General features: G+C 53.9%; 1 protein-coding gene across 1 annotated transcript in view; it reads left to right on the forward strand.

The window, feature by feature from the left end:
- LOC125624088 (uncharacterized) overlaps positions 1 to 12,174 on the forward strand; it is a 36,063-nt gene extending 23,889 nt beyond the window's left edge. Inside the window, exons 2-3 of the mRNA XM_075120736.1 lie at positions 5,864 to 6,007; positions 8,711 to 12,174. Coding sequence (XP_074976837.1) covers positions 5,864 to 6,007; positions 8,711 to 9,339 — 773 coding nt within the window. The 3' untranslated portion in view covers positions 9,340 to 12,174. The remainder of the gene's footprint in view (positions 1 to 5,863; positions 6,008 to 8,710) is intronic.
- Positions 12,175 to 13,508: the final 1,334 nt, after the last annotated feature.

The following is a 13,508-nucleotide window of genomic DNA, read 5'->3' on the forward strand; positions in this document are numbered from 1 at the left end:
AATTTATCTGAGCATAAGCTTTCGTGAGCTACAGCTCACTTCATCGGATGCATACTGTGGAAAATACAGGAGGAGATTTATATACACACAGAACATGAAAAAATGGGTGTTTATCATGCACACTGTAAGGAGAGTGATCACTTAAGATGAGCTATTACCAGCAGGAGAGTGGGAGGAGGGGGCGAAGAAAACCTTTTGTAGTGATAATCAAGGTGGGCCATTTCCAGCAGTTTACAGGAACATCTGAGGAAGGGGCGGGGGGGAGGGGGGGAGGGATTGTGGATGAAGGGAAAGCAGTGGACGTGTTGTTCCTTGACTTTAGCAAAGCTTTTGACACAGTCTCCCACAGTATTCTTGTCAGCAAGTTAAAGTAGTATGGGCTGGATGAATGGACTATAAGGTGGATAGAAAGCTGGCTAGATTGTCGGGCTTAACGGGTAGTGATCAATGGCTCCATGTCTAGTTGGCAGCTGGTATCAAGTGGAGTGCCCCAAGGGTTGGTCCTAGGGCCGGTTTTGTTCAATATCTTCATTAATGATCTGGAGGATGGCGTGGATTGCACCCTCAGCAAGTTTGCAGATGACACTAAACTGGGAGGAGAGGTAGATACACTGGAGGGTAGGGATAGGATACAGAGGGACCTAGACAAATTGGAGGATTGGGCCAAAAGAAATCTGATGAGGTTCAACAAGGACAAGTGCAGAAACCTGCACTTAGGACGGAAGAATCCCTTGCACCGCTACAGACTAGGGACCGAATGGCTAGGCAGCAGTTCTGCAGAAAAGGACCTAGGGGTTACAATGGATGAGAAGCTGGATATGAGTCAACAGTGTGCCCTTGTTGCCAAGAAGGCCAATGGCATTTTGGGCTGTATAAGTAGGGGCATTGCCAGCAGATCGAGGGACGTGATCGTTCCCCTCTATTTGACACTGGTGAGGCCTCATCTGGAGTACTGTGTCTAGTTTTGGGCCCCACTCTACAAGAAGGATGTGGAAAAATTGGAAAGAGTCCAGCGGAGGGCAACAAAAATGATTAGGGGACTGGCACACATGAGTTATGAGGAGAGGCTGAGGGAACTGGGGATGTTTAGTCTACGGAAGAGAAGAATGAGGGGGGATTTGATAGCTGCTTTCAACTACCTGAAAGGCGGTTCCAAAGAGGATGGCTCTAGACTGTTCTCAGTGGTAGCAGATGACAGAACAAGGAGTAATGGTCTCAAGTTGCAGTGGGAGATTTAGGTTGGATATTACGAAAAGCTTTTTCACTAGGAGGGTGGTGAAACACTGGAATGCGTTACCTAGGGAGGTGGTGGAATCTTCTTCCTTAGAAGTTTTTAAGGTCAGGCTTGAGAAAGCCCTGGCTGGGATGATTTAATTGGGGATCGGTCCTGCTTTGAGCAGGGGGTTGGACTAGATGACCTCCTGAGGTCCCTTCCAACCCTGATATTTTATGATTCTATGAATAAACAAGGGGAAATAGTTTTACTTTGTGTAATGACTCATCCACTCCTAGTCTCTATTCAAGCCTAAGTTAATTGTATCCAATTTGCAAATTAATTCCAATTCAGCCATCTCTCGTTGGAGTCTGTTTTTGAAGTCTTTTTGTTGAAGAATAGCCACTTTTAGGTCAGAAATCGAGTGACCAGAGAGATTGAAGTGTTCTCCGACCTGGTTTATGAATGTTATAATTCTTGACGTCTGATTTGTGTCCATTTATTCTTTTATGTAGAGATTGTACAGTTTGACCAATGTACATGGCAGAGGGGCATTGCTGGCACATGATGGCATAGATCACATTGGTAGATGTGCAGGTGAACGAGCCTCTGATAGGTTTCAGAGGAACAGCCTCTGATAGTGTGGCTGATGTGATTAGGCCCTATGATGGTGTCCCCTGAATAGATATGTGGACACAGTTGGCAACGGGCTTTGTTGCAAGGATAGATTCCTGGGTTAGTGGTTCTGTTATGTGGTGTGTGGTTGCTGGTGAGTATTTCCTTCAGGTTGGGGGGCTGTCTGTAGGCAAGGACTGGCTTGTCTCCCAAGATTTGTGAGAGCGATGGGTCGTCCTTCAGGATAAGTTGTAGATCCTTGATGATGCGTTGGAGAGGTTTTAGTTGGGGGCTGAAGGTGATGGCTAGTGGCGTTCTGTTATTTTCTTTGTTGGGCATGTCCTGTAGTAGGTGACTTCTGGGTACTCTTCTGGCTCTGCCAATCTGTTTCTTCACTTCAGCAGGTGGGTATTGTAGTTGTAAGAATGCTTGATAGAGATCTTGTAGGCGTTTGTCTCTGTCTGAGGGGTTGGAGCAAATGTGGTTGTATCGTAGAGCTTGGCTGTAGACAATGGATCGTGTGGTGTGGTCTGGGTGAAAGCTGGAGGCATGCAGGTAGGAATAGCGGTCAGTAAGTTTCCGGGATAGGGTGGTATTTATGTGACCATCGCTTATGACCACCGTAGTGTCCAGGAAGTGGATCTCTTGTGTGGACTGGTCCAGGCTGAGGTTGATGGTGGGATGGAAATTGTTGAAATCATGGTGGAATTCCTCAAGGGCTTCTTTTCCATGGGTCCAGATGATGAAGATGTCATCAATATAGCGCAAGTAGAGTAGGAGCATTAGGGGACGAGCTGAGGAAGCGTTGTTCTAAGTCAGCCATAAAAATGTTGGCATACTGTGGGGCCATGCAGATACCCATAGCAGTGCCCCTGATTTGAAGGTCTACATTGTCCCCAAATGTGAAATAGTTATGGGTGAGGACAAAGTCACAAAGTTCAGCCACCAGGTTTGCCGTGACATTATCGGGGATACTGTTCCTGATGGCTTGTATTCCATCTTTGTGTGGAATGTTGGTGTAGAGGGCTTCTACATCCATAGTGGCCAGGATGGTGTTTTCAGGAAGATCACCGATGGATTGTAGTTTCCTCAGGAAGTCAGTGGTGTCTCGAAGGTAGCTGGGAGTGCTGGTAGCGTAGGGCCTGAGGAGGGAGTCTACATAGCCAGACAATCCTGCTGTCAGGGTGCCAATGCCTGAGATGATGGGGCACCCAGGATTTCCAGGTTTATGGATCTTGTAGCAGATAGAATACCCCAGGTCGGGGTTCCAGGGGTGTGTCTGTGTGGATTTGTTCTTGTGCTTTTTCAGGGAGTTTCTTGAGGAAAAGCTGTAGTTTCTTTTGGTAACCCTCAGTGGGATCAGAGGGTAATGGCTTGTAGAAAGTGGTGTTGGAGAGCTGCCTAGCAGCCTCTTGTTCATATTCCGACCTATTCATGATGACGACAGCACCTCCTTTGTCAGACTTTTTGATTATGATGTCAGAGTTGTTTCTGAGGCTGTGGATGGCATTGTGTTCTGCACGGCTGAGGTTATGGGGCAAGTGATGCTGCTTTTCCACAATTTCAGCCCATGCACGTTGGCGGAAGCACTCTATGTAGAAGTCCAGTCTGTTGTTTCGACCTTCAAGAGAAGTCCACCTAGAATCCTTCTTTTTGTAGGGTTGGTAGAAAGGTCTCTGTGGATTAGTATGTTGTTCAGAGGTGTGTTGGAAAAATTCCTTGAGTCGGAGACGTCAAAAATAGGATCCTAGGTCACCACAGAACTGTATCATGTTCGTGGGGGTGGAGGGGCAGAAGGAGAGGCTCGGAGATAGGACAGATTCTTTTGCTGGGCTAAGAGTATATAGTTGGATAGATTAACAATATTGCTGGGTGGGTTAAGGGAACCATTGCTGTGGCCTCTTGTAGCATGCAGTAGTTTAGATAGTTTAGTGTCCTTTTTCTTTTGTAGAGAAGCAAAGTGTGTGTTGTAAATGGCTTGTCTAGTTTTTGTAAAGTCCAGCCACAAGGAAGTTTGTGTGGAAGGTTGGGTTTTTATGAGAATATCCAGTTTTGAGAGCTCATTCTTAATCTTTCCCTGTTTGCTGTAGAGGATGTTGATCAGGTGGTTCCGCAGTTTCTTTGAGAGCGTGTGGCACAAGCTGACAGCATAATCTGTGTGGTGTGTAGATTGTAATGGATTTTTTACCTTCAGTCCTTCTGGTATGATGTCCATCTGTTTGCATTTGGAAAGGAAGATGATGTCTGACTGTATCTGTACGAGTTTTTTCATGAAGTTGATAGATTTCCGCTCCATACGGCTAAATGCAGTGCCTTGCATAATGACAGGTTTCAGAGTAGCAGAATGGATTTTTTACCTTCAGTCCTTTTGGTACACACTGGCAGAAATAATGGTTGAGTGGTAGGGCCTTGGCCTGGCCCAGACGCTACCTGCCCTGAGTTATGCCCTGCCCTGGCTGCCCCGTGTGTTACCTCGGAGGGAATCGTTCCAGGTCCAGGGAAGAGCCTTATCTGGGGAGATGCTGTACCAGACCCGCCCGACCAGGCAGGCTCCCAGGTACTCTCTGCTCGGGCTGATAAGGCTCCTTAGCACAGTTTCTTTCCAAACAAATTCCAGTTCAAGACACCTGACAGCTCCACAGCAGGCAGCATCCCCAGCGCGCAGCAGGACAGGGCTTGGGGGAGCAGTCCATAGCAGCACCTGCCCCTCCTTCGGCAGGAGCTATAAGTGCCAGCCACGTGCTGCCTCCATCTAGACGGCCTATCTGCACAGAGCAGCAGCTTTCAGCCTGGGACAGCCGTGCTGCGGGGAGGCGATGGGTAAGAGTGGGCTCAGAGAGCCAGAGGGTCTGTGGGGCAGCACAGGGCCCTTCTGCTCCGCCCTCGGGCTGAGTGGGCGTGTTCAGCTGGGATTGGAACCCACCAGCACTTGTGGGTCCGAATGTGGGGCTGGAACTCAACGCGGGGCGCTCCCACCTCGCCCGGGGGCGACTAGGGGGAAGGGCAGAGAGACACCTGGGCTGAGACTCAGAGGAGCAGAGACACCAGCTCCAGGGAGACAGAGTCTACGGCAGCCGGGTTAAACTCCCCAGCTGTGTGACAGGCCCCCCACCCCGGTATGTCACAGCACGGCAATGTGGCCTACTGAACGGCAGGGGTTGCCAGCTGGGTTAGAGGCCTTTGGGGATGGAGGAAGCAGCACTAACGTCCATGCCAACCGCCCTATAGAGGAGGGGCCGTGCCGTGCAGGTGCGGGGCAGGGAGCTGGGACACTGCGCTGGGGGTCGTTGTCTGGCCCAGGCCCTTCCGAGCAGGAGCAGAGGCCAAGGCATTTCCTGCAGGTTACCTTCCGCTGCAGCTTGGCCATGGGTCCCCCTAGCCACTAGCCCAGCCAGGGATCCCAACTGGTGAATGTCATGGCTGGCTCCTCCCTGCCGCCAACAGCTCTTCACTGCCAGGGAATTCCTGAAATTCTGTGCACCCTTCCCCCACCCACCTCCTGGGGCTCTGAGTGCCCCTGGCCAGTCTCCCCCCCTCAGCCCCACCTCCCGGGGCGGTGAGTGTTCACCTAGCGCCCCCACCCCCATGATCCCCCTCCCTGGGACGCTCAGTGCCTCCCCAGTGCCCACCCTATAGGGCCCCCCCCCACCCTGATCCCCATTTTCCCTTTTTCTCACCTACTCTCCCGGTCATTTCCATGGTACAGGGGTGTCTCTGTGTGGCAAGCAGAGTGGGAACATTTCTCCAGGGCGAATCCCAAGCTCCCTTGGATCCGGCCCCCTCCTGGGTGTTTCTGTCCCAATGGGGCCAGTTCCTAGTGTCTCCTCTCTGCCCCGTGCATGCCTGGCCAATGGCCGGCTGCCCAGCCAGACTGACAGGCGAGGGCGGAGGTGCCAGTCTGTGCTGGGCGAGGCAGGAGGTTCCAGCAGTCCCAGCTCTGGGTTGTGCCGATCCCTGACAGAGGGAACTGGGAGTCGCGGCTCCTGAACGGCGGGTTTGTGTTCCCAGCTTCTCGCCAGCTCTTCCCTTTTGCAGCTGCCCGGTGCCCTCGTCTCCTGCTCCTCACTGGCCTGCTGGCCCTGTCAGCCCCAGATTTCACCCTGGAAATACACAATCTGAACATCTTAAAGGGACCCACCCGTGCAATCCGGAACATCCACCCAAAGGACCTGAAGGCAGGTGTGTCATGTGTCTGCTTTTTAAGCTCTCACCCCTGGCCCTAGGGGTCCTGCCAGCCCTGGGGCCCCAGAACTTCACTCACTGGCTGCCTGGGGATTATGGAGGCCTGAAGCCAATGAGAGAAATTACATCCAGCCGTAGCTCTACATTCAAACCACGCTGAGCTCTTTGGCAGTTGGAGGGGGAGGGCGGTTGGGGGGCGCGCAGGGGCTGGGCCGTTGCAGTGCAGGGAGCAGCAGGACAAAGCCAGGAGGTGCTGGTTGCCTTGGGCAGCAGAGGGGCATGGAGGAGTGGAACTGGTGCAGCGCGGGCCCGAGCGGGGCAGGGGGCGGGCGGGATGAGATGGGGGTGCTCAGGCAGCAGGGTGACTGGTGCAGTATTAACACAGAGCTCGAGCTAAGCAGGGCAGGGCTGTGCAGCCCTCGAGGGGAGGTGCAGGAGCTGGAAGCTGCTGCAGGAGTAGCTGTGCAGCCAGGGAAGCGACTGGAAGCCACAAGATGGTGTGGGCAGAGCCACAGGAGCAGACGGGGAGGTTGGTGGCTGCATTTGGGCCAGACTGGAGGGGAGCAGACGGGAGCCAGGTAGAGCAGCCAGGGGGAGCCTGGGTTAGTCTAAGGTGTGACATCCCCACTAGACGGATCAGCTGGCTCTGCCTTTGTAGCCCTGATTAGCTACACAGGATGGGCACACAGGAGAAGCTGACCTCCCGCCCTGTCCCTTAGAGCCCTGGCTGGCTGGAGAGCTGGCAGGAAATCCTGCCTCTGCCGCCTGCTGCCAGCCCTTCTCCTGCCCTTCAAGAAGGGGCTATCGGAGAGACATGTGCTGCCCCGCAGGGACACGGGGAGCTGGGAGACGGGCCCAGGAACCAGGGAGCTGCCCTGTGCATGTGGATGTAACCCTTCTGCCTGTCAGAGTTGGCAGCAACAAGGGCCGGGTTCAGTATCTAGGGGTTCCACTCCAATAAGACAATGCAAAGCCGGCTCGAGCCCCCACCCAGTGACCTGGGACAAATATATACCACCCCCGCTGGGCGCCTCCAAGAGGCACTACGTCCCCTCTCGCAAGCGCATAGTCTGAGTGTAGCAAAAAGCCTTTTAATTACAGAGAAACAATGTGGCATTATGTTGGAGAAACACCACCGACAGGATTCATAATACAACCCATGAGCAAAAAACCCACCCCAAGCAAATTGGGGCATGTTCTTTCCCTTTGGTTCTTGAGTCCAGCAACCCAAAATCACCCAAAGTCCCAAAAGTCCAACGACCCAAAAGTCTCTGTCCCTGGTCAGGGCAGCCCCAGAGTTCGAAAGTTTGTCTGCAGAGTTTTACCTCCCAACCTGGGTGGAGATTTGGGGGGGGGGAGGGTTTAAGGGGCACCTTACGTGGTCCAAAGCTGATTGCCCCACCTCTCCATGGGGCTCCGCTCTGCCAACCACCCCATGAGCTGCTCTAGGCATCCGACAAACTGCTCTGCTCTACCAGCCGCTCTGCTCCACCATTCATCTTCAGGCTCCCCCACTACTTAACACAACACTCAAAGATTTCAGCTCTTAGTCAGTTCAGCTCCTTTGCAATTTCAGCTTGTAGTAGGGGAGCCTCAGTGCTGGTGCATTATTAGCCCAAAGTGAAATCAGCTCAGCAGCCTGTAACTAGACTCCTAATAGAATCAAAATTAGCTCTGATATTCCACAGTGGAGAGAGGAGGAAGTGCAATTAGCATGTAAGGCACTCAGGGGGGAGAGGGGGGGGCATGCCACCAAGTATTAATACCTGTCCCTAGCCTCTCTCAATTCACAGAGAATTGGAACCCATGACCCTTGCCTAGCGATTGTTACTTAGTTGATGGCGAGTCCCTCCATCATAACAAAAGGCCAAGTACAGTTCCACTGTCCTTGATTCCCATAATCAGGGTAATAACAGTTTATTCTTCCTGCCCCAATAACAGAGACACTGGGGATCCCACAGCAGCCAAAGTGACCATTTGGGCAGCTATGGCCTCATTCTAGGCGGGGTGGGTGTGCCTATGCACATGAGATCAGCCCCTGAAGTTCTTTTCCACAACTTGCCACACCTCACCACCAGGTGTCAGGTTGGAGCTCATCCTGACTCTGCTTACATGCGAATGGGCCCTGGCCCAAAGGGAAGGAGCCTGTTGGTGCCTGATGCAGGCAGAGTCTATCAATCCTCTGGGATTGGTGCCCAGCCCCCACATGCTGATGGTTCTTGGCAGTGACGCGGGGCTGTGGCCAGGCTGAGGGGGGTACCAGGCTAGGTCTCTGCTCTGGAGGGATTCTGGGTGAATTCCTGCCTCTCTGCGGGTGTCAGAGTTTGGAGCAATCCAGCAGGGAGAGGAGCCCCAGTGCCCAGCATATAACTGGGGCCAACAGCTGGGCCAGCAGAGGGACAGAGAGGCAAATGCACTCTCACAGGGGTTGAGAGCCAAGGACATCCCAGGGGTTGTTCACACAACTGGTGGCGCATGCAGGTAGCTTGGACACACACACACACACACACACCCCGAGCTCACCTCCAGGACCCCTCCACCCAGCCTGATCTGGCCAAGATGCAGGGTGCTATTCCTCGGTGGAGGAGTTGGAAAGGAGGCCAAGGAAAGGTTTTATGGAAACTCCATTGTGATCATAACTCTGAGCTGAGTCTCTGAGCGGGGTTTTGTTCTCTACAACTTGTCTCGTTTTGCCCACAGCCTGGCCCAAGGACTGCAGCGAGATAACCTGGAACAGGGTCAGTGGCGTCTTCGTCATCCAGCCCACAGGACTCCATCAATTCGAGGTCTATTGTGACTTGAACAGCACCAGCGAGGGCTGGACGGTCCTCCAGCGGAACCGGCGTGACACACAGATCACCTGGGCTGAGTCCTGGAGCACCTACAAGTACGGCTTTGGCAACGTGCACAATGAGTACTGGCTGGGGACGGAGTACATCTATCAGATCGCCAAGCAGAAGGTCTACCAGGTCAGGTTTGTCATCCATGATTCATCCGGCACCATGAAATACGCAGACTACAATCTCTTCGGTCTGGAAGACGAGTCCAAAGGCTACAGGCTGAGGCTGGGCTCTTACACTGGGACTGCAGGGGATGCCATGACTTCAAACAATCCTAGCACTGTGCATGACAACATGAAGTTCTCCACTAAAGACCTGGATCAGGACACTTACAGTGGGAACTGTGCATCTAGCTATGGTGGGGGCTGGTGGTACTCGGCTTGTTATTCTGCTCGACTGAACGTCAAAGGGAGCATCACTTGGGGTAGTGTCTGTAGTGGGAACTGCCAAGCCTCCGCCATCCTCATCAAACCAGCATCTTACTGTTAGTGACCCCTTCCCCACCCTCCTGTCTGCAGTGAGGTCAACCCCTGCTCCACGAAGGGATGGAAAAGGGTCATAGGGTGTCATGGCCAAACCTCCTGCCTGCCCTCACAGGCCTTGCTTGGGGAAAGTATCAGGGTTACCCAGGAAACGAGGCCACTTTCCTTCTCCTCTCCCTTCCTGCAGACTTTCCGAGCTCTTCTCCGCTGGGCCTTTCTCCGCTGGGCTGACTCCCGTGCACCAGCATTCAGCCTGGAGTGACTCTTCTGGGTTATTTTAGCTCAGCGATGCAAAGAGCAGGCCTAGAGATCGCTGGAAAGGCAAAATCCCAAGCACGGCGGGAGCTTCACAAACACCCTCTGCATGGCCCTGCCTGGGGATCCAGGCTTTGCAATAAACACACACTTCTAAGCAGTGAGGTCTGCAGCTGGTAACTCTGTGCCCCACTGTCACTATCTCTCTGGGTGCTCCCATGGGCACCACACTGCTGGAGAACATGCCTGGCATTACCAGATTCACAGACAGGGCGTGCAGGGCTGCTGGGACGGGCCCTTTGCTCCCCACTTCACCAAGAGTAAGTCTGCAGGCCACCAGCCCTTCTGTTTTGGGGGTGGGGGAGAGAAGGAGAGACTGGGGCCAGAGGGATTTTCTGGGGGAGGAGAAGGAGGAGATGTGAGGGGGAGGACAGACTTGGGCCCTTAGTGCTGGGAGAGAGGAGTCCTTGGGCCTCCGGACCACATCCAGAGAGCTTGTGGGGCAGAGGCAGCGTCCATCCCACTCCCACCGCAGGCGGAGCCGCTCCTCAGCCTGAGACTGAAGGCTCTGCCCGCAGCTCTGCCTGGCCAAGTGCAGACCCCTGGGCACTGGGGCTGCTGGAGCTTGCCTCACACCAGGGCATCCCGTGGCAGCCCCCATCTATGGCCTATCACACTAGGCCTAAATGCTGTGGCCAGGTCCCTGGACTCTGCAGCACTTCGTTTAAATTAAAGAATGGTCCCCAGGGGCTGGTGCCAAGGGCATCTTCGTGGGGTAGGACCCTGCTGGCCGGAGCCATGTGGCAGCTGGGACCGGGTGGGGAGGCCCCAGACCACTGAGCTGGATGCACCCCACTGCTTGTGTGGTAAGATGCAGCCTATTTCCCCAGCTAGCATATGCTCCCATGGCAGCTTGCACACTAGTTAGCTAGGAGTCTGGCCACACCCCTTGGCAGAGGACAATGCTCCTGTGATGGCCCGCAGGCTTGCTGCAAGGACTGGTCCTTTTCCCTAGTGCTGTCTGGGGCCCAAGGTAGGAACCCTGCCCCACTCCTGCACAGACAGGCGGAGGGGGGGGAAGAGGCTCCTGGTGCTCCCATGCCACCTGGCACAGGGCCTGGCTCTTCATCTCTACATCTGTCCTGCCCCCGCAGTCAGCAGGGCCCAGTTCTCTGAAGGGATCGGTACCCCGTCCCGCGGCATCACCGTGGAGCTGCTCCATGTGACACCATCATTCAGCTTGTGCCGATCAATCATTTCACAGGAAACGTTTGAAAATGCTCTGGTTTGAAGCTCCCCAGCTCACTTCCAGGGCAGGGCTCCTGGCTGGCCCCTGCCTGTCACCACGGGCAGCTTCTCGCACTCCCCTCAGCCCACACAGGGGGGGACTGGGACCTGGGACGTTAGACATAGTGGTCTGGCCAGCAAAATCCCTGCTCTTTGTTCCCAAGCCGCACCCAGCACTGATGCCAGTCACGTTCCCAGGCCGCGAGGTTACACGCAAGCTGCCAATGGAAAAGGGGCACGTTCATCTTCCCCCTTCAGCAGCAGTGTCTGATAACCTCTGTGCCCTGCAGAGCCACTGGGGCCGGGGTGCTGGCTGGGCAGCACGGGGCCTGGGCTGGGCCCTGGGAGACAGGCCATGGGCGGAGCAGGGGTGGGGGCAGACAGGGTTAAGCAGGGCTCTGGAAATCCGGGAGGAGGATGTCTGTGTGAGGGGGATGGATGGGGGAGCCTGACTGTGGGATTGGCCTGATCTGGGAGTCTGGGCTGGGCAACAGTGACTGTCTCCACAGCAAGGCAACTAGGGCTTCCCATGGGGCTGTGCCAGCAAACAGAGGCTGCAGCTTCAAGCACCCATGCACGGGGCTCCCCAGAACCACAGGCTGCCCCCACAGCCCTGGTCCAGTCCCCCAGACACTCCTCCCCCAATACTCTTCTCTTCCATAATTCCCCTTACCCCGATCACCACCTTGGCCCCACATTCCCAGTCACCCCGCCCGGCTCCCCAGCACCCCTGCTCCCCTCCCCTCTGTGCTGCTGTGACCATGGCACAGGAGAGTGTGCTCTTAGCTGGCTGCTCCATGGGGTTGACATAACTATAAAGGGAGGGGTAACCACCTGTCTGCATACAGGGCTACAAAATCCCCCCTGGCCAGAGGCAACACCCTTTCACCTGTAAAGGGTTAAGAAGCTAAGGTAACCCTGCTGGCACCTGACCCAAATGACCAACGAGGGGACAAGATACTTTCAAATCTGGAGGTGGGGGGAAACAAAGGGTTCTTCCATCTATGTGATGCTTTTGCTGGGAACAGATCAGGAATGCAGCCTTACAACTCCTGTTAACTTAGTAAGTAATCTAGCTAGAAATGTGTTAGATTTCCTTTTGTTTAATGGCTGGTAAAATAAGCTGTGCTGGAGGGAATGTATATTCCTGTTTTTGCGTCTTTTTGTTACTTACGGTTTTGCCTAGAGGGATTCTCTATGTTTTGAATCTGATTATGCTGTAAGGTATTTACCATCCTGATTTTACAGAGGTGATTCTTTTACCTTTTCTTTAATTAAAATTCTTCTTTTAAGAACTTGATTGATTTTTCATTGTTCTTAAGATCCAAGGGTTTGGGTCTGTGTTCACCTGTACAAATTGGTGAGGATTCTTATCAAGCCTTCCCCAGAAAAGGGGGTGAAGGGCTTGGGGGGATATTTTGGGGGAAAAACGTCTCCAAGTGGGCTCTTTCCCTGTCCTTTGTTTAAAATGCTTGGTGGTGGCAGCATATGGTTCAAGGACAAGGCAAAGTTTGTACCTTGAGGAAGTTTTTAACCTCAGCTGGTAAGAATAAGTTTAGGGGGTCTATCATGCAGGTCCCCACATCTCTACCCTAGAGTTCAGAGTGGGGAAGGAACCTTGACAGGGGCACTGTCCTGCAGGGAGCTTTGCCCAGCTGGCAGACAGTTTGTGGCTCCCACACGCTGTCTCTGTGTCTCTCACGACATCATTCATCTAGCAGGGATGAGGAGCAGCTTGTGGCTGTGGTCAACATGTGATTGTGCTTCAGTGCCCCATTGGCCTGTGGTTTGGGGTCCAGCCCTGCCAGCATCTTCTGAAAACTTACAGGAGCCAAACTCCCTCCAGGCCAACCATCTTTGTGGGGTCTGTCCCCTCGGGGGTGGGGGGGAAGGACAGCCCAGGATCGCTGGGCCATGAGGCTGGGGTCAAGTCAGAACATTGGTTATATGCCCAGTGCTTGTCCCTTGGCTGACAGATCCAGGGTGTGCCCAGAGCAGGATGGGTCCAGGGATGGGCTCCATGGGGACAGGAGATCACATGCGCATGTGTCCCTGGCACTGGTCACACAGAAGCTGAACTCTCCGAGGATAACAAACTTGCGGGATTCCAACCCCGGGCTCAGCAGAGGGGCCATTAGACCCTGTGGGACACAAGCAAATCCGCAGCATGGACCCACCCAAAGGCCAGAGGACAGATAATGATAACACGACTCAGACTGTAATAACAGCAATCCATGACATCTTCCTACTGCAGCATTACCCGGAGGCCCCAGCATCACGGAGTGTGGAGGAGCCAGGGCCCTGCACCCACCACTTCCTGCAATTCACGGTGACTCTCAACTAGCCAGTAAAACAGAAGGTTTATTAGATGACAGGAACACAATCCAAAACAGAGCTTGTAGGTACGGAAAACAGGACCCCCCAGTCAGGTGCTGGGCCTCCCTCTGTTTCCCCAGTCAGATCCAAACTGAAACTCTCTCCAGTCCCTCCTCTGGTCTTTGTCTCTTTCCTGGGCAAGAAGGCCACCTGATCTCTTTGTTCTCCAACACCTTCAGCTGTCACCTTGCAGGGGAGGGGCCCAGGCCATCAGTTGCCAGGAGACAGGGTGTCGGCCATTCCCTGTGTCCAGACCCC

The sequence above is a fragment of the Caretta caretta genome, chromosome 17 (assembly GCF_965140235.1).
Source record: "Caretta caretta isolate rCarCar2 chromosome 17, rCarCar1.hap1, whole genome shotgun sequence".
NCBI lineage: Eukaryota > Metazoa > Chordata > Testudines > Cheloniidae > Caretta > Caretta caretta.